This window comes from Myxocyprinus asiaticus, chromosome 1, assembly GCF_019703515.2.
Source record: "Myxocyprinus asiaticus isolate MX2 ecotype Aquarium Trade chromosome 1, UBuf_Myxa_2, whole genome shotgun sequence".
Lineage (NCBI taxonomy): Eukaryota > Metazoa > Chordata > Actinopteri > Cypriniformes > Catostomidae > Myxocyprinus > Myxocyprinus asiaticus.
Window position 1 is genome coordinate 63,495,618 of NC_059344.1, and position 22,828 is coordinate 63,518,445.

Below are 22,828 nucleotides of genomic sequence, written 5' to 3' on the forward strand. Positions count from 1 at the left end.
TTGTTGTGCATGATTTAACAATGCACGTTATTCCAAAGAAAAAAAAATGTTGCCTTCGTTATCTTTTGTCAAAATATAATAAATTGCCCTGCCTTCGAAACTTCGCTTTCTTTTTAAAATGATGCTACTATGCCCTCTCACCTTCAACTGCCTGTCATAAAAAGACCACTTTTCAACATTCCACCCTAAAAAAAAAATTCTCCTTGAACATCCTGTTTCACTCAGAAATACATAATAGTATCAAAGTAATTGGTTTTTTTTATTGGAAAGTAAATGCCATTTCATGTTGACCAATTCACAATATTTTCAAAAAAAAATTTTGAGCAACAGCAAAAGTTATCAGACATTCATGTATGTTTTTCACAGGTAATCCACTTGTCCCAATTGCTGTTAGTTATACCATACTAACCTGCTCTCGTTTGTCAGTGGCACAGCGCTGCCTGTGCTGCATTATTAATGGAAAAGTTATTTTGCTTTGCTCCTTGGGTGCAGACTTGAGCGCTCTCTCCAAATCTGGTGGAATTTGGGCTGTTTCATGCCTGTAAGATCACTGCATACAGCCTGCTTGAAAAGAAAGAGCAAGTCACAGGCCAGATCATAAAGGACATAGCGTTGCCATGAAAAGTGTGCGAATGTGCCGCGGCCTGCTACCCAATCCCTAGGTGACTCAACACAGTGTTTTGTGGAGTCACAATCCCCTTATAAATGACCCACCAAAATATATGCTCTGGTGGAGGTCACCAAAATATTAAGAGAGCGTTCATTTGGAAGACATCCCATACACAAATAATGCCCCAGTCTTTCTGACAGGTACAGTTCACAATGGCCTCTAGCTTTGAGTTAAGAAATGACACATACTGTATACAGTATACATCCCAACTCCTTCTGCATCTATCTGTCTGTCCGTCCGTCCATCCATCCATCTATCATTGACTGTCTGTCTGTCCGTCTGTCAATCTATCTACCATTGACTGTTCGTCTGTCTGTCTGTCCGTCTATCTATCTATTTATCTATCTATCGTCGACTGTCCGTCTGTCATTTTATCTATCGTCAACTGTTTGCTGTCTGACTGTCATGGACTGTCTGTCTATCTGTCTGTCTGTCTATTGTCAACTGTTTGTCCGTCTATCTATCATCGTCTGTCAGTCTGTCTGTCTGTCCGTCTGTCTATCTGTCGTCGACTGTCCATCTGTCTATCTATCTATTGTCGACTGTCTGTCTGCCCTATTTTCTAGTTACTTGTGCTGGTGTTTTGAGGCTTTGTAGAATTTGATCATGGTTTGTAGATGGAGAATTATTTCCAGTGCATCTCTTCCTCAGTCTAGTGTCTTAATTGAATAGAAAAAATGTTTAAGGTTATGTAGTCTATGTCAGCTTTCAGCTGTTTATTCTGCTAGTCTCTTTGCACTATCAGGTGCTTGTTAGAGGCTGAAGATCAATGTTCTTCTCACTATGTTCTCCATACAGGGTATAAACTTCTGCCCTGGTCAGGAGGTGCCTGGTGTCACCACTCACAAGCAAGAGGAACACACCCTGCAGCCGCTCATCTTCCACCTTGGGCGGGACCCTGGGGAGAGATACCCAATCAGGTAAGAGGTGCTCTGTGTCCACATTTACATACACTTAAAAAAACTAATTATTTAATGTTTTAGGTTTTTTTCTCCCCAATTTGGCATGCCCAGTTCCCAATGTGCTCTAAGTCCTCGTGGTGGCGTAGTGACTCGCCTCAATCCGGGTGGCAGAGGACGAATCTCTGTTGCCTCCGCGTCTGAGACTGTCAATCCCCGCTTCTTATCACGTGACTTGTTACCGCGGAGACATAGCACGTGTGGAGGCTTCACGCTGTTCTCCGTGGCATCCACGCACAACACACCACGCGCCCCACCGAGAGCGAGAACCACATTATAACGACCTCGAGGAGGTTACCCCATGTGACACTACCCTCCCTAGCAACCAGGCCAATCTGGTTGCTTAGGAGACCTGGCTGGAGTCACTCAGCATGCCCTGGATTCGAACTCATGACTCCAAGGGTGGTAGTCAGCGTCTTTACTCGCTGAGCTACCCAGGCCCCTTATTCAGTGTTTTTTGCAGAAACACGTTATGAAACGTAATGTTAAAGAGAGCGCTGTTTTCCTAAAACCATTTAAGGGATTAAGTGAAAACAGTTTAACACACCTTGGTTTCTCTCTGAGAACACAGCTTATGTGGTCACGTGAACGCAATAGCGGCATTCTTACAGGTTTCTTTCAGAATTCTAATGAGTGGCTGCAGTATCAGAACTTCCACATACTTCAGAAAGTGTGAATCGAATCACTAGGTTTATTGCAAAAGATTTGTGCTCTTATGCCATTTTGACTTGAGGTGTGTTTATATCAAGAATGGTATAATCACTATGTGATTGCCTAAATCTAAATCAAAACAAATCATGAAATGCCTGAAGAGTCCCCCGCTTGTTATTAATTTCTTAAAGGTTCTTTGTAGTCTGCTGCTTGTGTTGGTCATTCCTAAGAAGAACCTGTGTGATTGGAATCCTAAAGGAGCACACAGGTGTCATGATGTGAGCTGTATGACATGGTACATGCTCAAATCGTAAACATTATCACCAATAGCTTGTATGAGTAACAGAGAAACCCATCAGGCGTGGACTGGAGTGAATCAGTCATCCCATCCAAACTGTAATGGAGCGCTGAGAGCAAATAAAATGAGCTCACGATCTGTGACATGTTTGTCCGTCTCGCTGAGCTGAATCTCTGCAGTCGAAAGTGAAGCACAGCTGTAGAGTGATCCATGCAGTCCACAGATGGTTTATTAAATGTGAATTTTTGCAATTACAGATACAATAGATGATCTGCATTCTCCACCTTTTATTTAAAATTGCAGGACAAAATGTATGTGGTCGAGACAAAGAAGGTTGTAGTTTAATAAACAATGATACAATGTACAGCACCAATATGATTAAAGACTCAAATGTTCAATTAATAGTTACATTTATTATTAATAATTATCAGAATAAAATCTTCCACCAATTAATAAAGTGTATTATCCTAACTGTAGGAGTTTGCTGTTGCCAAGCAGCATATCAACTTGGCACCTTTTTAGTGGATAATATGATGTTAAATGCCAAAAAATAAATAAAAAATGTAACTCCGAATTGCAGATACTTTGCAGTGCCTCATTGTGATATTCAAAGCAGCAGTCATAATGTGCTATTTTCATGTTGATGTTATGTTATTCTATTAAACATTTAAAACTGAATATTACTTGCTTTGATGAAGATAAAAAACATTCTTATTTACATATTTTGAAAGAATGAATGAATTTTAGACTTTTCTGGCACTGTATTCAAAGCGCTTTTACATTGATAACAAACCACCACCAGTTACCAGCATATTTGAATATGATTATTCAAGTGCTTTATCTACTACTGAAATTTGTATTGTACTACACGTATCAATTTAAGTGGTGAAACTCATGATATGGCTGATACGAGTTCAATGGAAGACTTTATTATTTTATATTATATTGTACAGCCTCACTTGATAATGCAAGTAAACCGTAATAGTACAATAGTGCATCTATGCACTGCACACAATACAACCGTTGTTAAACTTTAAATGCAACAAAAAGATGAGTGTTTATGATTGTTTATGTACTCAATCAATAATGGCAATTTGTTCATTTTTAACCAAACATCTTACGTAGTACAGCTTTAAACACTTGTGTATAGTGAGACTATCACAGCCATAAGACAGAACACAGAACACAAATACACACACATATATTCAGACACTGATACACACACATACACACACAATGTATATGCTTAGGTTTGGGAGCCGCACCTTCCAGACAAAACAATGTATCATGCTGTTATGGAAACAAAGAAACTTAAGTAAACTAATTTACTTTGAGTTATTGAATTTTAATATTTAAAAATATATTATTGGTAACAAAATGTTTATTCTATGTCTTCTCTTTGTAACACCATGGTCAGGTTTGACTGTAAACGTAATGTGATTATTGATCATTGCAAATTATTGCAAAAACTGACACTTCAGAACGATACTTTTTTTTTTTTTTTTTACTTTGACAAAAATAATTGTTTGATGAATGTCTAAATACATTCAAATGCATAACTTGTGATAATCTACTCTATATCTAAAATTAAATCATCTAAAATTAAATTACAACAGGCAATCAGACCACACAGTCTCAGCAGCCATCCACTGGTTATTATTGTCATGACATAGTAATACTGGCATTATATTCATGCTGTTAGCCAGAGGGGAACTGGCCCCCACAGTGAGCCTGGTTTCTCCCAAGGTTATTTTTCTCCATTAACCAACATCTTATGGAGTTTTGTGTTCCTTGCCACAGTTGCCTTCGGCTTGCTCACTGGGTTTCTAAATACAATTATTATTTAATTACTTATTTTTATACACACTTCATAATCGTATTTAATCAAACTACACAATGCTGACTAAGACTTTATAGATATACAGTTTCATTTTCTGTTAATGCATGATTTCCTGTAAAGCTGCTTTGAAACGATATGTGTTGTAAAAGGTGGTGTACAGATACAAATGACTTGACATGAGTTTCAAGTCATATAATTGTTTTCTTTTTCCATCAGAAAAAAGCAATCTGCCTCCAATAAATGACACATTCTCATATTTTCTTCATATTTGAACTTATAGAAGTTTAGGTTTTACTGAAGTAAAGTTAATGTAAATTAATGGTGTAATTGAGAAATGTACAGGTAAATAAGATATAAATAGCATACAATTACAAAAGAAGTGCATAATTTTATTATTACTTCAGGAAAGAAGAAATGTTGTCATTTCTTTAAAAAAAATACAAATAAAAAAAGTTACACCCAGTTTGTTTCCGCTCAAAAATGATCACGAACAGACAAGGTGTCGACCTTTATTGAACAGCCTATGGGGGTTAATGTATATTTATATCACAGTTTTTTTATATTACCCTTGCATTCATTAAAAAAAAAGAAAAAATTTGTGAAACACTGCTGTGGACTTTTTATTTTGCCTTTGAAGCAAAAGGGAGTGCTGAAATAATATTTGCTCTTATTTACCTCTATACACCAGCTGTGCCATTTACCCTGCTATAGTTTACTTCTGTGTTCCAAACCCAAAAATCAATTTTTGAGAACTGCCTCTATTCCACCTTTTTAAAGTTTTTTTTTTTCTCTCTTGTCATCTGATCTTTTTATGATCACTCTACTTTCTTGAAGACAGGCAGAGTAATTAAACTTCAATATTGTTTTTGATCTCCCCATCTTTTTTCTGCTCTACTGGATTCAAGCAGCAGCAATGATAAAAGAATCAAATCAATATTGTGTTCAGTGCGCTGCAAAGTTTGATAATCTTCATCCTCCCTATCTCTGAAATGTGCAGTTGATGCTTTGGAATAGATCAGAATGGTCCAGATCCAACATCACCCTCTCATTTGCAGTCTTTCGTTCATTCCCGATCCCCTGTGAATCCATGTCAGGCTGTGGGTCATCCGCACTCTGTGTACCAAGCTGTAGCACCCAGTGCTCATTAATCTCTGTCTACAACTAAAGAGCCATTTAAGATGATGTAGAGCCTGTCTATGCACATACCTCCAGTCAGGTGGAGACTGACAGCACTGTCCCCCCCACAAGCATTGTAATGTTGGTATACGTGAAACCAGACCCCCTTGGTATTCTGCAATTGAAAAAAAAATTATTTGTAGGGAATCTGTGTCCACAGAATTCCACAGATATTAAAAAAAAAAATTAAACCAAAAATATTTCTAAATTCAAATGAAATGAAAATATAATCATAATAACGAAGCGGTTAAAAAAATCATACCCAATCCAAACATCTTTCTCCCTACAACTTCTTCCAACGGCCCCTTTTGCAATGACTTAAAATCACTCTGACAACAAGTGGAAAATTACCAATACATATTAGATCGTAAATGACCAAAGTTCAGCCATGCAACTCTGTGGGGCACAAGCTGATAGGTTCTTTGACTTGTTATCCGTTAGCCAATCGGCTCACTCACATGTGACATGTTAAGCCAGTTGGCTTGCATGTTGTGAGCTGATTAGTCTTCTGACTTGTTATAGGGTAGCCAATCAAATTGAGTCTCTCTATTTGACTAACAATTAAATGGCTCAGTTTTCCTGATAAGCTTATTTCTTTGCATCACACTGTGAGAGTTTTTCTCTGAAATGCTATTTGCACAGGTGGTTTGCTAGGGCTTTCCTTCTATCAGCTTACACGTTAAGGTCTGCTTTTGGCCACGACACATAGAAGCGCATCTTTAAAAAGGTAAGCCTTAGCAAAATCTGACTGGCACACATCGTTATTTTAGGTCATTAGATTGAATAAATCCACACATAGCTAGTCTAAGTCACTAGTTAAATAATCTCTGGGCTTTCCTGGCTTAGGTACACATTATGAGTTAGGTCACTAGCCGTTTAAGATATTTGGCAAAGCAGACTGAGGCACACATAGAAATTTAGTTCATTATCGTTACTCCATTGGCCTGTAGCCAGAGCACACCTAGCTAGCATACACTCATTGCACATGGCTCTTCGGAGCAGCAGCAGTACATAAATCTTGGCAATAGATCTGTTTGGGTGGGGGGTTGTGTTATGTGTTTATATGTTATGCATTTTGTACATCTTCCCTGCTTTGTTGGGGGATTGTTTGTAATGTCTGTTTGTGCAGCAGCATGCACTGTAATCTTGCATTTGTCTATATGTGCAGCAGTAGCAGCATGTCCACATGCTAACTCAGTATGTATATTTTCTAGCAGTAGCAAGACTCCGTACTTGCTCTGCAGCACCAGCGTTAGGGGTTAATGTGAGGGACGCCACTGTGGATTTAAGCTTGTGGGCCAGCTGAATGTCTTTGGGCATGATGGTGACCCTCTTGGCGTGGATGGCACACAAGTTGGCGTCCTCAAAGAGACTGACCAAATAGGCCTCGCTGGACTTCTGCAGGGCCATGAGGCGGAGCTCTGGAAGCGCAGATCCGTCTTGAAATCCTGAGCGATTTCTCTCACCAGACGCTGGAAAGGCAGTTTGCGAATCAGCAGCTCAGTGGACTTCTGATAACAGCGGATCTCTCTCAGCGCTACAGTACCGGGCCTGTAACGATGAGGCTTCTTGACTCCACTGGTGGCTGGAGCGCTCTTACGGGCGGCTTTAGTAGCGAGCTGCTTCCTCAGGGCTATTCCACCGGTGGACTTGCGGGTGGTTTGTTTGGTTCTTGCCATGATGACGAGATTTTCTTCATTCCTCACAGAAACTTGCATCTTGGCTAGTCTGCCAAGACCAATATTTTATCATTATGTCATACCCACATTAACATGCTAAATGTTTCAGAGTTGGCATGACTGAAATACAGTTGTAAATATAAACAAAGTAATTGGAAAATAAACCCCATAGTTAGTTTAACACAAATCTCATAAAATGTTGTTTCATAAAATGGCTACAACTGTGATTGTCAGGAACATAATTTGATGTTCCACTATATTTTCAGAGTTTGGACGAACTTTATTATCACCTGCTGGTGGAATCTCCAAACTGCAAATGCAGCAACTGAATTTAGACTTTGCGCTGAAAACAGACGTGCTTCTCAAATGTCTTAGCGGAAATACATATTTCTCAGGAAAACTTCAGCGCAAAGTAAAAGTAATTTCAGAGGTGGAGCAAGTTATTATATTTTGACAATGAATATGTTTTCCTTATGGAATAACGTACACTGAACAATTGTACACAGTATGACCAGGAATGTGTATTATGAAAGGAAATATGGTCAGTTTTGATTCAGGGTTCATACAGTTATGAAAAACCTGATCCATCAGGGAATTTTCAGATAAGGATTTTCAGGCCTGGAAAGTCATGGAAATTAGGTAAATCTTAAAAAGTCAAGTAAATTTCTAGAGTGAATATAAATGTTTCAAGTTGTGCTTTGATTTAAAATATTTAATTGGCTAGAAATTGCTCTTTGTGAGTATGTTCTCTATACATTCATTTTAAAACTTCTTATCCACTAATCAAAGCAACTGGAAAAGTCATGGAGAAATTCATTGGTCAAAAGGTGTGGCAACCCTGTTGATTTCATGTTGACTTTAAATCAATTTTGGCAAGTTTTTCTGCACAATCAGTCCAAACTATGCAGAAAAAGTGTGCCGTATCTATGTGGGTCTAGCTGTTATTGCTAGTGCTGTCCTGGATATTTTACTGGCTGGTATGAGAATGCTAACCAATCTGACAGGTCCCAAGCTGACCCCCATCTCTCACCCCACCCTGCCCTGCCCGACCCACCTCACCCAGCCGAAAGCACATTAGTCACATCCTCCTCCGAGCTAATGTAACAGGCATTTCAGGCCGCATCTGCAGTCGACAAGCACTTCAGCCTTCAATCAATAGTGCTTGTAGAACTGCTCAATTTCCACCGGGGGGGCAGAGAGAAAAGGCAAAGCCTATTTGATTGCATCTTCAGCTCAGTTCCTATGTCTTGTTCCAACTGTGTGTGTGTGCTTGTGTGAGTGTGTGTGTGTTTGAGTCATTTTATTCATTCATTCTGTTACACTTGTTGGTGTTTTTACCGCATGACCACTCCTGTGTCTTGTTCACTGCATGCAAGCATTCAAAACTGGCCACTGGCCACTGTCGGATAGGCCAGCAAAACATAAACAAAAATTAGTTAGTGCACCTTTAAATCTATATCACGGATGGTTTGTAAAACAATTATTATGTGAAATGTTGCACTTAATGCAATAGTTTACGTAATAGTTGTATAAACCACAAAACATAAACGAAAAATTACATAGTGCACTTTTAAATTTGTACAACAGATCATTAGTAAATTCATATGGACAGTTTATTTAAGAATAGTTTTCAAACCGTAAAACAAACAACAAATTTATTAAATTAACAATTAACAATTAATCATGCCCCCAGACCTGTATGTCAATTTAAAAACAAATTTATTTTTTATTTGATCCCCTTTTCTCCCCAATTTGTCATGCCCAATTCCCACAACTTACTAGGTACTCGTGGTGGTGCAGTTACTCACCTCAATCCAGTTGGTGGAGGACAAGTCTCAGTTGCCTCCGCTTCTGAGACAGTCAATCCACGCATCTTATCATGTGGCTCGTTGTGCATGACACCGTGGAGACTCACTGCATGTGGAGGCTCATGCTACTCTCCGCGAACAATGCACAACATACCACGCGCCCCATTGAGAGCGAGAACCACTAATCACGACCACGAGGAGGTTACCCCATGTGACTCTACCCTTCCTAGCAACTGGGCCAATTTGATTGCTTAGGAGACCTGGCTGGAGTCACTCAGCACACCCTGGGTTCGAACTCACGACTCCAGGGGTGGTAGTCAGCGTCAATACTCACTGAGCTACCCAGGCCCCCATATGTCAATTTTTTAATAATTGATGTTCCTACAATCAGAGCAATTCATGCTTGATGTACCATCTTGATGCAGTAGGGGGCAGTCAGCGCTCCAGCTGTACAGGCAGCGAGCAGTCAGCTCAGCCTTACACAGATGACGAACTCTCATGCTCAAAGACAGCTGGACCAAGCTGGGAACATGAGACATGTTTTTCAAAGTTTCAAACAACATTTAACTTGGCACATCATTCTAAAAACACAGCGCTTAGGAGAAGAGGCGCTGAAAACTAGTGAGACGCAACGCAAGCAAAGTGAGATGACCTTTATTTGGGGGCCTTTCACAGTAAATATATGTGATTTAATATGCAAATAATTGCAATTAATTGTGATTAATTAATTGCAATTCATTGCTATTAATTGTGATTAATCGCCACATCATGCAATTATTTCGAATAAAAATGTAATCGATTGACAGCCCAAAAAAAATTATTGGTCCACGTTTAAATCTGTTGAACGGATCATTCGTAAAACCATTCATAGAGAAACTGAAAGAATAGTTTTACGAACCATAAAACATAAATAAATAAATATTTAATGTACATTTAAATCTGTAGAATGTATTGCTCATAAAATTATTCATATATATATGGTTGCATTTCATTTAATAAAGCATGAATAAAAAATGTGTTGGTGCATGCTTAGGTACATCTGTAGAATGGATTGTGTGTAAAACCATTCTCACGTAAATTGTTGCATTCATTTCAGTGCGGCAGGTTATGTAATAATATATTTACAAAGGATTTACACTGAAATTCGTTCTGTTCATGTTTCATGCATAACACCCAAACAGTGCCAAGTCAAGTGCATGTCAAATTTGGCTTTGGCGAGTAAATAAAACATTAACTGGCTGTTAACTTTTTTAGGAGCTGCAACATTACATAGCTTCAGTCGAATTTTAAAATTCAACTTATGAATTTTATCTACAATGCTTGCCTTTTTTTCCCTTTCAGATCACCATGTGGAATGCTCGTTGTAAACCACCAAAATGTAAATATGAGATGCAAAATCACAAAGTGTCTTTGTATGTTTGTGACAGATGCAGTTTTACAGAGAGACAGAATGGCTCATCTTATTCAGTTACACTTGTTTGTGTTTTTGCCATGTGAATACTGATTCACTCTTGTTTCATTGTGTTCTCTGCTTGCGGGACTGCTGTGTTATGCATGCATGCATACTCGCGCACGTGTTAGTGTGAATCTCTAATCAGTATGGTGACACACCTGAGCAATGCCCCTACCCCCCTAGGTGTCATGCATTATAAATCAAAAGACTGCAATTCCATGCACTGTTATTAATAATTGCGCGTCTACAGTTGCAGGGATCAGGGAAATGCTAATGAGCCATGCTGACTATGGAGTTTCTTTTGTTTTTCTGGACTCTGAGCATAAATAAACATGTTATTGTTAATTATTGATTAGAGTCCCAAGGGTATATAATACACAAGACATAGAGTGAAAGTGGCGTACATTTAGCAGATTGAACGTTGCTCCACCATGCCCCTTGGTGTGTCTTTGCCGTCGATCATGAATAGAAGACCAAATGTTTCCTGCATCACATATTACACGCACTGAATTGATCTTGTAGCTTACCCAAGAGAAGATGGGAATTATATTATTTTGAGCTCAGGTTTAGAATTGTGTTTTTGACGGGCATAAGATGCCTTCACAAAATAACACTCACTGAAAACATTATAACTTTCAGAACAAGCCAAATTAATTGTTCAGCTGACCAGTAAAAATGAGTATAAAGACAAAATTGGTGAGAGAGTGATATGTTGGACATTTTGTGCCAGCTTTGGCCAATTACTGAAAATGTTACCTCTGCCTTTTTACAATTTGCAGATTCCCATTCATCGCCATTACATTCTTCTGGGTTATACAGAGTAAAAAATGAAATTCTAACTAAATATTGCTGCATTTGAAATTAAAATATTATGCTTTCCTTGTCCACATTTTCTAAAATGCTTTGTGAAAAGGAAACAAATAAGGTATATTTTGCCTTAAGAAAATTTATTATCACATTGTGACATTATTTTCATGTCAATTAAAAAATTACTATTACTTATTACTGTAATGTGTCTAGATGTTTTACTTTGGAGGTTTTTTCTTCTAATTCCCATTATTTTGATTCTCATTATGTTCCCATTACTGTAATAAAAAAAAAAAGAATAAATAAATACTGCAAATAAAAAATTGTAATTTAATATTTTTTTATTTACCAATAAATCAGCATAAATCAGAAACGGTACAAAAAATATTATAATGATGTACAAATACTTTACAAAAATATAGTAAATAAATAATAAATTATATAATATTATAAATAATAAAGATTAATTTTTTTTGACATAACAGTAATGAGAAGAACATGATTATTTTACAAATAATGTCACAATGCAAAACACCTTAAAGGAATATTCAAGGTTAAATATTAGTTAAGCTCAATCAACAGCATTTGTAGCATAATTTTGATTACCACAAAAAAGAACTTCGACTCATCCCACCTTTTCTTAAAAAAAATAACAAATAATTGAGGTTACAGTGAGGCCCTTACAATGGAAGTAAACTGTGCCAATTTTTTAAATGTTTAAATGCAGAAATGTGAAGCTTATAGCGCCAGTGACACATCCCCAAAATGTTCCGTTTGAAGGGAGAAGAGCGTATCTCTCAAGTCCCTCCAAGAAAAAGGAGTGCGGCACAGCCTCGCAGTGTCTCGTTCCCTTCTTTCAGGGAACCAAGGTTACATGAGTAACCGAGATGTCCCCTTCAAGAATGGAACTCAACGCTGCATCAGAATGCTTACGCTGTGGGAACTGAATACTATAAAGCCACGCAACTGACCAACAATGTCCGCTAGCCAATAGGGTAGCGAAAAGCTTCATAAAGAAATTGGAATTGAATGGGAACCCGGACCCAATGATTGCACTTCAGGGGATAATATGAGGAACAGGGCAAATGGCATGCACTGGGCTACATATAATGACACCAGCACCACAGTACTGGACATTACCTGCTCTCATCTCCTAGAGAGTCACATACTCCAACCTAACATAAAACAATGCACTGTAGTAGACATTGAATTAACCCTCATTCCCAGAGAAGACCTGAGAAGAGGGGAAAGGAACTCGCAGGTTATAAATCCTTGCAAAGGTGTTAGGAGAAGCTCAACCTGCAGCCATACAGATGTCCTGTAAGGACACACCCTTTGCCAATGCCCAGGAGGAGGCCATACTCCTGGTACAATGAGCCCTCACACCCATGGGACATTGTACACCTTGCGACTCATAAGCGAGGGCAATGGCTTCAATGAACCAATGGGATAACCTCTGCTTGGAAATGGCTAAACCCTGGTAGCTGCTTCTAAAACAGACAAACATCTGTTCAGACCCCCTGAATTGACTCGTACGGTCAACATATATACTTAGAACCCTTATCGGGCAAAGCATGTGCAATCTCATAGCTTTGTCCGACTCAAACGGAGGAGGAGAAAATGACTGCAGGGTGAGGACATGAAATTTAGAAGTGTTGTTAGCACCTTGGGCACATACCCCTCTCTGGGCTTGAGAATGGCATTTGAAAAGCCTGGTCCAAATTCTAGACACAAGCTATTGACTGACAAGGCCTCAAGGTCCCCCTGTGCGTTTGACCGATGCCAAGGCAAGCAGCAGCACAGTCCTTAGTGAGAGTATGCAGAAGCATACTTGTTCCAATGGCTCAAACGGGGAAACTGCAAGTGCTTCAATACAGGCACTAAGTCCCAGACCAGGACAGCAGCGGGTCGAGAGGGTCTCAACTGTCTCGCCCCCCACAAAAATTGACTGACCAAAGGATGTTTGACTATAGAGAAATTATCACAGGTGTCATGCGTTGCTGCTATAGCAGCCGCATACAATTTGAGCATGAATGAAGTAAGCCCTGCATCCAAACGCTCTTGCATAAAGCAGAGTATCGTCTGTACCGAGCAATGCTGTGGTTTCTCACCTTTGGAGGAACACCAGCGAGCAAAGCTTTGCCACTTTAAGGTGTACAGCCACCTTGTTGAGGGAGCCCTGGCCTGTAAGGTGGTGTGCAGTAATTTCTGCAACAATCCGGTTGTGGCCGACGAGCATAATTCGGGGGCCAGACATAAAGCCTCCACAATTCTGGACGGGGATGCCAGATCATGCCCCCTGGCCCTGCGAGAGCAGATCCTTTCTCAGAGGAATCTCCTAAGATTGAGCATCCATCAGCTCCATCACTTCTGTTACCCATTTGGGTGTTGGGCCATTTGTGCACAACTAGCAACACCATTTCCTCATCCTTCCTTATCCTGCACAATACCTGGTGTAGCAGGCGAATCGGAGGGAATGTATATTCGTGTATAGCTGGCCATTTGTGGGCTAGAGCAGCTAAGCCCAGTGTAGCCCATGTAATGGAGTACCAAAGGCGACAATGAGTGTTTTCCAGGAATGCAAACAGATCCACCTGGGCCTTCTCGAGTACCTCCCATATCTTCTGTACTACCTGAGGAGTTTCCATTCCCCCAGCCTGACACCCTGACGTGAAAGAAAATCTGCCGCACTGTTCAGGTGGCCTGGGACGTGCACCACATGAATAGATAGGAGACATATTTCACTCCAGAGGAGAAACTGGTGCACCAACATCAGCACTGACCATACTCCCCCTTGGCAATTTAAGGATGCTACTACCATTGTGCTGTCTGTTTGAATCAGAAAATGCCATTCGTGCAGTTCCACTCGAAAAACCCTCAAGGCCAGAAAGACAGCTAACAGTTCCAGGCGATTTATGTGCCACCCTGTCTGCGCACCTTCCCATGTGCCGAACACCGGGCAACTGTCGCACAGGGCTCCCCAACCTGTGTTGGATGCATTCGTAGTGACAACATTGCAACTGCCTACTTGGCCTACAGCAACCCCCACCTGAAAGAACTGGGGTTTTTTCTAAACAGTGAGCGTGGCTAAGCAGCGACACGTTACTAGAATGGGAAGGCTGCCTCCTCGCCAAGCATGATGAGGTACCCTCGAGTTCAGCCAACACTGGAGAAGTCTCTTGTGTAGCAAGCCCAGCATTGTAACCAAGGCTGCTATTCCCAGCAGGCCCAATGTTCGCTGGAATTGTCGCAATGGGCGAGTCCTAACTTGAACCCCATCAAGTTCCGAAGTATGGACTGAGCATGGTCGTCCATAAGACGAGCTCTCATGGACACCAAATAGAGTTTCATACCTATGAATGAAACCTGCTGACTGGCTACCAACATGTTCTTCATCCAGTTGACCTTGAGTCACAGCTGCTCCAAGTGTGCTAGTAACTGACCTCTGTGATTGCACACTAAGTCCAGCGATTGAACCATAAGCAACCAATCGTCGAGGTAGTATTCGCACTCCTCCCAGCCTCAGCGGGGTGAGCACCAGGTCTACTCATTTAGTAAGCGTGTGAGGAGACAGGGACAGCCCGGAGGGTAGGACCTTGAATTGGTATGCTTTGCCCTCAAATGCAAACCTGAGGAATGCATGTGAAAGTAGGCATCTTTCAGGTCTACTGACAAAAACCAGTCCAAGGGACAGAATTGAGACACAATCTGTCTCTGAGTCACCATTTTGACTGGAGACTTCCTGAGTGTCCGATTCCAAGGCTTCAAATCGAGAATTGGTCGCACACCACCATTCTTCTTGGGGACCAGAAAATACAGGCTGTAAAAGCCTTTCCATTCGTCAACTGCAGACACAATCTCTACTGCACCTTTGGCATGAAGAGATTGGATCTCTGAACGTAATATTGGCGCTTAATATAAACGCAGTTGAATCACGGCGGCCGCCTTGCAAACTGGAACACATAACCTTTCTGGACTGTGCTCAGTACCCATCTGGAAACTCCTGGAAGTCTGCGCCATGCATCCAGAGAGCAGGCCAGTGGACAGAGAGGTTGGTCCGAACCCACTGGTATTTGGTTCCTTTCCCACACTGAGGAATGGACAGCTGTGACTGAATTTATGCCCCAAGCAGACACAACTGGGCTTGCAGTCTCAAATAAAGGGGATATTCACTTTTGATCCCAGCAGCCTTGTGCGGATAGAGCGAAAGGCTTGGGGCAAGGACTGCATAGAGTACCCTGCACTGCTTGTATTGAAGCGTCAGGAATGCTGTCTCCGCCCAGCCAAACATTTGCTACCGGGTCAAGTGCGCATAAGGACCACCTTCCATCTAGTCACTGAGCCCTGGACCGGACCACTCACCAGCGGTTCCCTATCCGCATTACTAAAAGGAACGGATCATTTGGCGCCCTCAGCTTGGCTGGACACTGTCCCGACAAATAGCATGAGCGGACCGACTGGTCCATAATGCCACTTCGCTTAGGTAAAATGTGCTTGTAGGCCATTGATCATCTCTTAGCTGCATGAAATCTCTCGGTGAATGCTTCAGTTGCATCCCCAAAGAGACCATGTTGACACACCGGGGTGTCTAACAAGACAGCCTTCTCCTTATCGCTCAGCTCCGACAGATTGAGCCAAATGTGGTGCTCAGCCGACACCATGCCTGCCAATGACCTGATGATGGCCTGGGCCTTGGTTGCCCTCAGTGCCAGATCTGTGGTGCGCCACAGCTCCTGGAAGGATTCGGGGCCAATCTCTCCTTCCTTATCCAAATCTTTCAGTAGATCAGCCTGGTAGGCCTGCAACACACCCATGGTGTGCAGTGCCGCACCAGCCTGACCGGCTGAAGTGTAGGCCTTACCCAAAATATTGGAAGTGATCCTACAGTACAAGGCCAATGCAGTACATGCCAATGCAGAAGAAGCGGAACACATATGAACCGCCACCACCTCCTCAACTGCAGAAAGCTGGGCTTACACCTTAAACTTCTTATGATCGAGCACTTTAAAAGCTGTAGCCGCAGGAACGAGAGCTCGTGCAGAGTATGGCAAGCTCCATGTCTTAACCAGCTCATTGTGCATCTCAGGGAAGAACAGCGGCGGCCGGCGGGACTCTTGAGTGCGCCGGTATGACAAAAAACGTTCTTCCAAATGAGAGCGCTGAGGCGCCTCCATCGATGACCACTCGAGCTGCAGTCTCTCCACCACTCGGCCAAGAACCTCCATCAGTTCAGCTTATGTTTTCCACCACTCCGGGGGAAATACAAGTTGCCAGCTCATCAACTGAATGACTTCAAGTCTCAGTATCCGAGGCTTTGAGTGATACAGCATCTTCCTCTTCTCCAGCACCAAATGTGATGAGAACATGTTCACCAGCTTCAGGACAAAGGGTATCATTGGCATACTGAACTGGTGAACAAGCAACACCTCGAGAGAAAGGGAATTGCGGGGACCTGCGCTGGTGATAATTCCCCCATGTTTCTCCGGATCACTCGCACCTCTTTCATTTGACCTGCTGGGGATGTGTCGCTGGCGCTACCTAATATACCGTATTTTCTAGAATATTAGTTGTGTTTTGTTTTTCATCATCTGAAAGACTCTGCGGCTTATAGTCCGAAGCGACTTACACTGGCAGCCAAAAATTTGGAATAATGTACAGATTTTGCTGTTTCGGAAGGAAATTGGTACTTTAATTCATCAAAGTGGCATTCAACTGATCAAAATAGTATAAAAGTAGATATAAAAGTATAGTCAGGACATTACTGATGTAAAAAACAGCACCATCACAGTTTGAAAAAAGTCATTTTTGATCAAATCTAGACAGGCCCCATTTCCAGAAGCATCACTCCAACATCTTATCCTTTAGTAATCATGCTAAATTGCTAATTTGGTACTAGAAAATCACTTACCATTATATCAAACACAGTTGAAAGCTATTTGGTTCATTAAATGAAGCTTAACATTGTCTTTATGTTTGTTTTTGAGTTGCCACAGTATGCAATAGACTGGCATGTCTTAAGGCAAAAAAGAAACAGCTTTCTCTAGAAACTCATCAGTCAATCATTGTTTTGAGGAATGAAGGCTATACAATACTTGAAATTGCCAAAAAAACTGAAGATTTCATACAAAGGTGTACGCTACAGTCTTCAAAGACAAAGGACAACTGGCTCTTAAAAAGGACAGAAAGAGATGTGGAAGGCCAGATGTACAACTGAACAAGAGGATAAGTACATCAGAGACTCTAGTTTGAGAAATAGACACCTCACATGTCCTCAGCTGACAGCTTCATTGAATTCTACCCGCTCAACGCCAGTTTCATGTACAACAGTAAAGAGAAGACTCAGGGGTGCAGGCCTTATGGGAAGAATTGCAAAGAAAAAGCCACTTTTGAAACAGAAAAACAAAAAGAAAAGGTTAGAGTGGGCAAAGAAACACAGACATTGGACAACAGATAATTGGAAAAGAGTGTTATGGATCTTAACCCCATTGAGCTTTTGTGGGATCAGCTAGACTGTAAGGTGTGTGAGAAGTGCCCGACAAGACAGTCACATCTATGGCAAGTGCTACAGGAAGTGTGGGGTGAAATGTCACCTGAGTATCTGGACAAACTGACAGCTAGAATGTCAAGGATCTGCAAAGCTGTCATTGCTGCACGTGGAGGATATTTTGATGAGAACTCTTTGAAGTAGTTTAAGAAGTTCTGAATATTTGTTTTCAAATTGTAATAGTAATTTTTCACGTTATTAGTGTCCTGACTATACATTGTGATCAGTTGAATGCCACTTTGGTGAATAAAAGTACCAATTTCTTTCCATAAGAGCAAAATCTGTACATTATTCCAAACTTTTGGCCACCAGTGTATATACATCATTTATAGGTAATTGATGTCGGTCGTTCAAATGCATGCACACCAAAACACATCTGCTTACACACAAACAAATGAAAACATCAGTCATAGAGACGGTAGTAGTGTTTTAAAGTTCCCTATTCAGAGTATTTTGCCTTTACAAATTATTTTATGCAGCCATTTATTTATTAACTTTAGCAACTGTCTATCTGTGAACATTTATGATATTTGAAACCCTGTTTGCAATGCATTAATTATCCTGTTCACTGACTTAATTTTTACTATGAGTGTGATGAAACATCATTTTATGAGCGTGTGAGTTGTGTTTGACAGCGTGGCCTTTGTTAGAACAGTAATGTCATGATGGGACAGAATATTTAAACTGGAATACAACAGGCATATTGTTTTACTCACAGACTAAAAGCTGTTTATTGATGCACAACAGATGCGGCTTATCTGTCACGTATTTTTCATGAAACACAAACATTATATGAAAAAACTGTTATAGATGATGACTTAAAGCAGATTCTCTTGATTAAAATAAGCCCGAAAACACCGCGATACCATGCGTAAATCCTGAGGGAATCTCCACGTAGCACGTCTGACATGCTGCTCAACGGATGGCAGCTCCCGGGTCCTAGTGCCTGCCGGATGCAACTTCTGTCAGTGCGACTTATGTGGGGGTTTTTTTCTCTCAACAACGTGATTTTGATCAGGTGCAACCTATATTCATGTGCAACTTTATTTCTAGAAAATACAGTACACGCGGTACGTGAGCATGGGCAAAGCGGCAGTGTCACCAGCCAATCAAATTGGCATGATGGTATAGGTTTGAAGGTACGGCCTCCTGGGAGGAGTTTCCCAAAGCATCAGTGTTCTGACGCAGCGTTGAGTTCTGTTATTGAAAGGGAACAACGTTCAAGTCCTTTTTTACTTTAAATCTCCACTTTAACTTTCACCTGTAGATGTGAAAGTGTAACTAAAACTGGCACCACGAAAGTGAAAGTGGAGATTTTTAGTAAAAAAAAAAAAGACATTTTTATCTCTTTCTTACCCACCCTTATCATATCGCTCCTGAAGATATGGATTTAACCACTGGAGTCTTATGGATATATATATTACAGTAATGAGAAGAATTTTTTTACGTTAATTAGAATTGGGGTTAAATGTTCTTAATTGTCATGAAAATAAAGTCATAAGGCACAAAAAACGAAATGGTCTAAAAATGGTCCTGCTCTCTAGATATCAGCCATTGATTAACCCATATCACTATTGAAAACCTCTTATCTGTTGACAAATAGTGTCTCAGAACTGCAGTGTCAGTGTTATAGGGTTAAGGGTGTTGGTTGGTCCAGACTGAGTGCGAGAAGGACAGATGCTGGTTTGCGGCTCATGCCCGACTATCCCATGGGAGGGCAGAATTGTAGGCAGTGGAGGTGCGAGTCGGACAGCGCCCAGGGTAATTACACTAATTGACACTTTACCCTGCACACACACCCATTCCCTGGGGGCCAATCAGAAGGCAGTCTTTGAGAGCAGGGGACAGGGCTGGCACAGGTGCGGCCTGCCATTTTATTACTGCTGTAATTGCAGTGGTGATGTTTGTCTCTCACACACACACAGTCATTCTCCAGAGCCCATTAAGTCTGCAGGTCCTATTGAGCGCAGCGTTCCTTTGAAACCATCACGGTCCCTGCATACTACGCAGGGGTGTAGTATGCTGTCCAACACAAATAATGAGAGGACACACCACCGCTTGTGTGGAAGTAGCTACCCTCAGGGACTTTTTTGTGCATTAGTGTGTGTTTTATGGTGATATTGCCCGTCTGTCACTTATTTTTCCGTGCATTATCTTGTAATAAGCATGCATGAGTGAAGAATTAATTAAAACTGTTTTATATTCAGCATTGTGATGAGACTGGGGATGACAGTCTTAACTGAAGAAAAGGATGCAGTTGATCTTAAACATCTCAGTAACCTTTTTAATTTCTTCATTGCAGAGTAGAAGCGTTATTTACTGTAAAATAACTGCAAAATGTGATGGAGGTGCCTCTAATAAAGAAGTACCAAAAGTACCATGGTACTACCATTGTATTCTTTGAAGAAAGTTGGAGTACCATGAAAACACCATGCTACATGAATATGGTAATTGGGTGAATCTTATGAAACCTGTCAAGAACATGTCTGGGTCATATATCACCCCAAAAACAAAAGAAATTAAAAATGAAGCCTATTTTGGGGATATATATATGTATATATATATATATATATATATTGAATTGTTACATTATTTTCATGACAATTAAGTATATTTCAAACCCACTTTTCATTCCCCTTACTGTAATGTAAAATGATGAATAAATAAGTATAAAATATATTACTTAAAATGTAAATTCTTTCTTTATACATCGTAATAGTATTTGTTGCATTGGCTTTAAAGGGACAGTTCAGCCAAAAATGAAAATTCTCTCATCATTTACTCACCCTCATGCCATTCCAGATGTGTATGACTTTCTTTCTTCTGCAGAACACAAATTATTTTTAGAAGAATATATCAGCTCTGTAGGTCCAAAAATCACATAAAGGAAACATAAAACATAAAAGTAATCCATAAGACTCCAGTGTTTAAATCCGTATTTTCAGAAGCGATATAATAGGTGTTGGTGAGAAACAGATCAAAATTCCTTTTTTACTCTAAATCTCCACTTTCACTTTCACATGTGGTGCCTGTTTAGTTTCAGATGTGAAAGTGAAAGTTAAAGTGGAGATTTAGAGAAAACAAGGACTTAAACTTTGTTCTGTTTCTCACCCACACCTATTATAGCGCTGTGTGGATCTTATGGATTACTTCTATGTTTTCTTTTATGTGATTTTTGGAGCTACAATGGTCTGGTCACCATTCACTTGCATTGTATGGACCTACAGAGTTGAGATATTCTTAAAAAAAAAAATTGTTTGTGTTCTGCTGAAAAAACAAATCAAAAAGAAATGGATATCTGCGATGGCATGAGGGTGAGTAAATGATAAGAGAATTTAAATTTTTGGATGGACTATCCTTTTAATTTATGTTGATTTTACCACAAAATCAAAAGAAAAAATAAGTAATTATATTTTGCATAAAGAAAATTAAGCCAGTTCTAGGACCATTGACATTCTTTTGCATTGTGATGTTATTTCCATCATTATCTAACACATTTCCCCTCAAATTATTATTACTGTATTAAAAATTTAAAGTATTTAAAATATTTGTTTCACTGCCTTTAATTGCTAATTTAAATAAAGAAAAAACATTGTATTACAATAATTCTTTTACCATGTTTTACAGTAATTTTTACTTTGAGAATCTAATGAGAATAATAGGTATTATAACAAAACACAAAAGTGAAACATCCAGAGTCTTTATGATAATGAGAATTTGGTCAGGAAATGTCTGCAAGTTGAGGTGTCAATTTGTTTATTTAGTTATTAGTGTATTTATTAGTGTAATTATACGTTTTATCCACCAAGGTAATATATTTTGTACAGCTTTTGTACTGATTTAAATAAAAAGACATTGCATGACAGTACTTTTTACTGTATTTTACAGTATTGTTTACATTAGTGTATATCTAATGAGAATGATAGAAACAAATCACGGTAATGAGAATTAGGTCAGGAAATGTGCTTAATTGTTATGAAAACAATGCAGAAAAAATTATTGTCCTAAAATGTTCCTCATTTTCTTATGCACAACATAATTTCTTTTTCTTTTGATTTTTTTGGGGTGTGGTGTGACCTGGACATGTTTTCATGGGATTCACCCAATCATTCAGTAACATACAGGTATATTGATGTAGTGTGGCATTACCACCTGATACTGCCCTTTTACAAATAAAGTGTCCCAGTGAATCCCTGTGTTTTTGCAAGGGTAGCACTGTACCATGGTACCTCCATAGTACTTTTTTGTGAAGTAGTTTGTTGTTGTTTCAAGTTTATTCTTCTCTCTTCTGAACTCCTCCTCTCATGCTGTCTTTCAGTGTCCTGTCTAAGGAGTACCAGAATGTTTTCAGACACGTGACAGCATTGGTGGAGCAGCATCAGAAGGACTTGATCCCTGGAACGCCTCAACTCAACATGTGTGACCTGGCAGTCATGGTGAGATGATACTGTCAGGACTCTGGACTTGTTTGTGTGTGACACTTTTGCTTATGCGCTGGTTTCTCCAGATCTGATTTAACATTAGTTGGATTCTTCCATTGGCGGTCATCACAGGAAGTGAATTTTGAAAAAGTATTCTGGTGGTTTGCATCAGTCCATACTTCAGCCCTTTTTTTTATTTCATGCACAACTGCAATTTGTAAATTTTTCAGGGTTACCGCAGATCCTTAAAAAGTCTTAAAATGTCTTAAATTCAGTTTTCTCAAATTTAAGGTCATAAAAAGTCTCAAATATATTCAATGATACAGTAAAAGTCTTAATTGTCATTTATAGAGGTCTTAAATGTGGGGGCGGTAAGACAGGATACTTGATATGACCTAATGTGATTATCAAACTTCAAAAGTGTATGAACTGATTAAATAAATGCATGCACGAAAATGCGGCACTTCTTGTTTTTCAAGCACACGGGGGCTTGTGAGTGTTTCCAGCTGTTGCAGAGCAGTT

General features: G+C 40.0%; 1 protein-coding gene across 1 annotated transcript in view; it reads left to right on the top strand.

Moving 5' to 3' along the window:
- Positions 1 to 22,828, top strand: part of galns (galactosamine (N-acetyl)-6-sulfatase) — a 60,138-nt gene that overhangs the window by 34,917 nt on the left and 2,393 nt on the right. The window contains exons 12-13 of the mRNA XM_051709221.1: positions 1,469 to 1,590; positions 22,204 to 22,321. Coding sequence (XP_051565181.1) covers positions 1,469 to 1,590; positions 22,204 to 22,321 — 240 coding nt within the window. The remainder of the gene's footprint in view (positions 1 to 1,468; positions 1,591 to 22,203; positions 22,322 to 22,828) is intronic.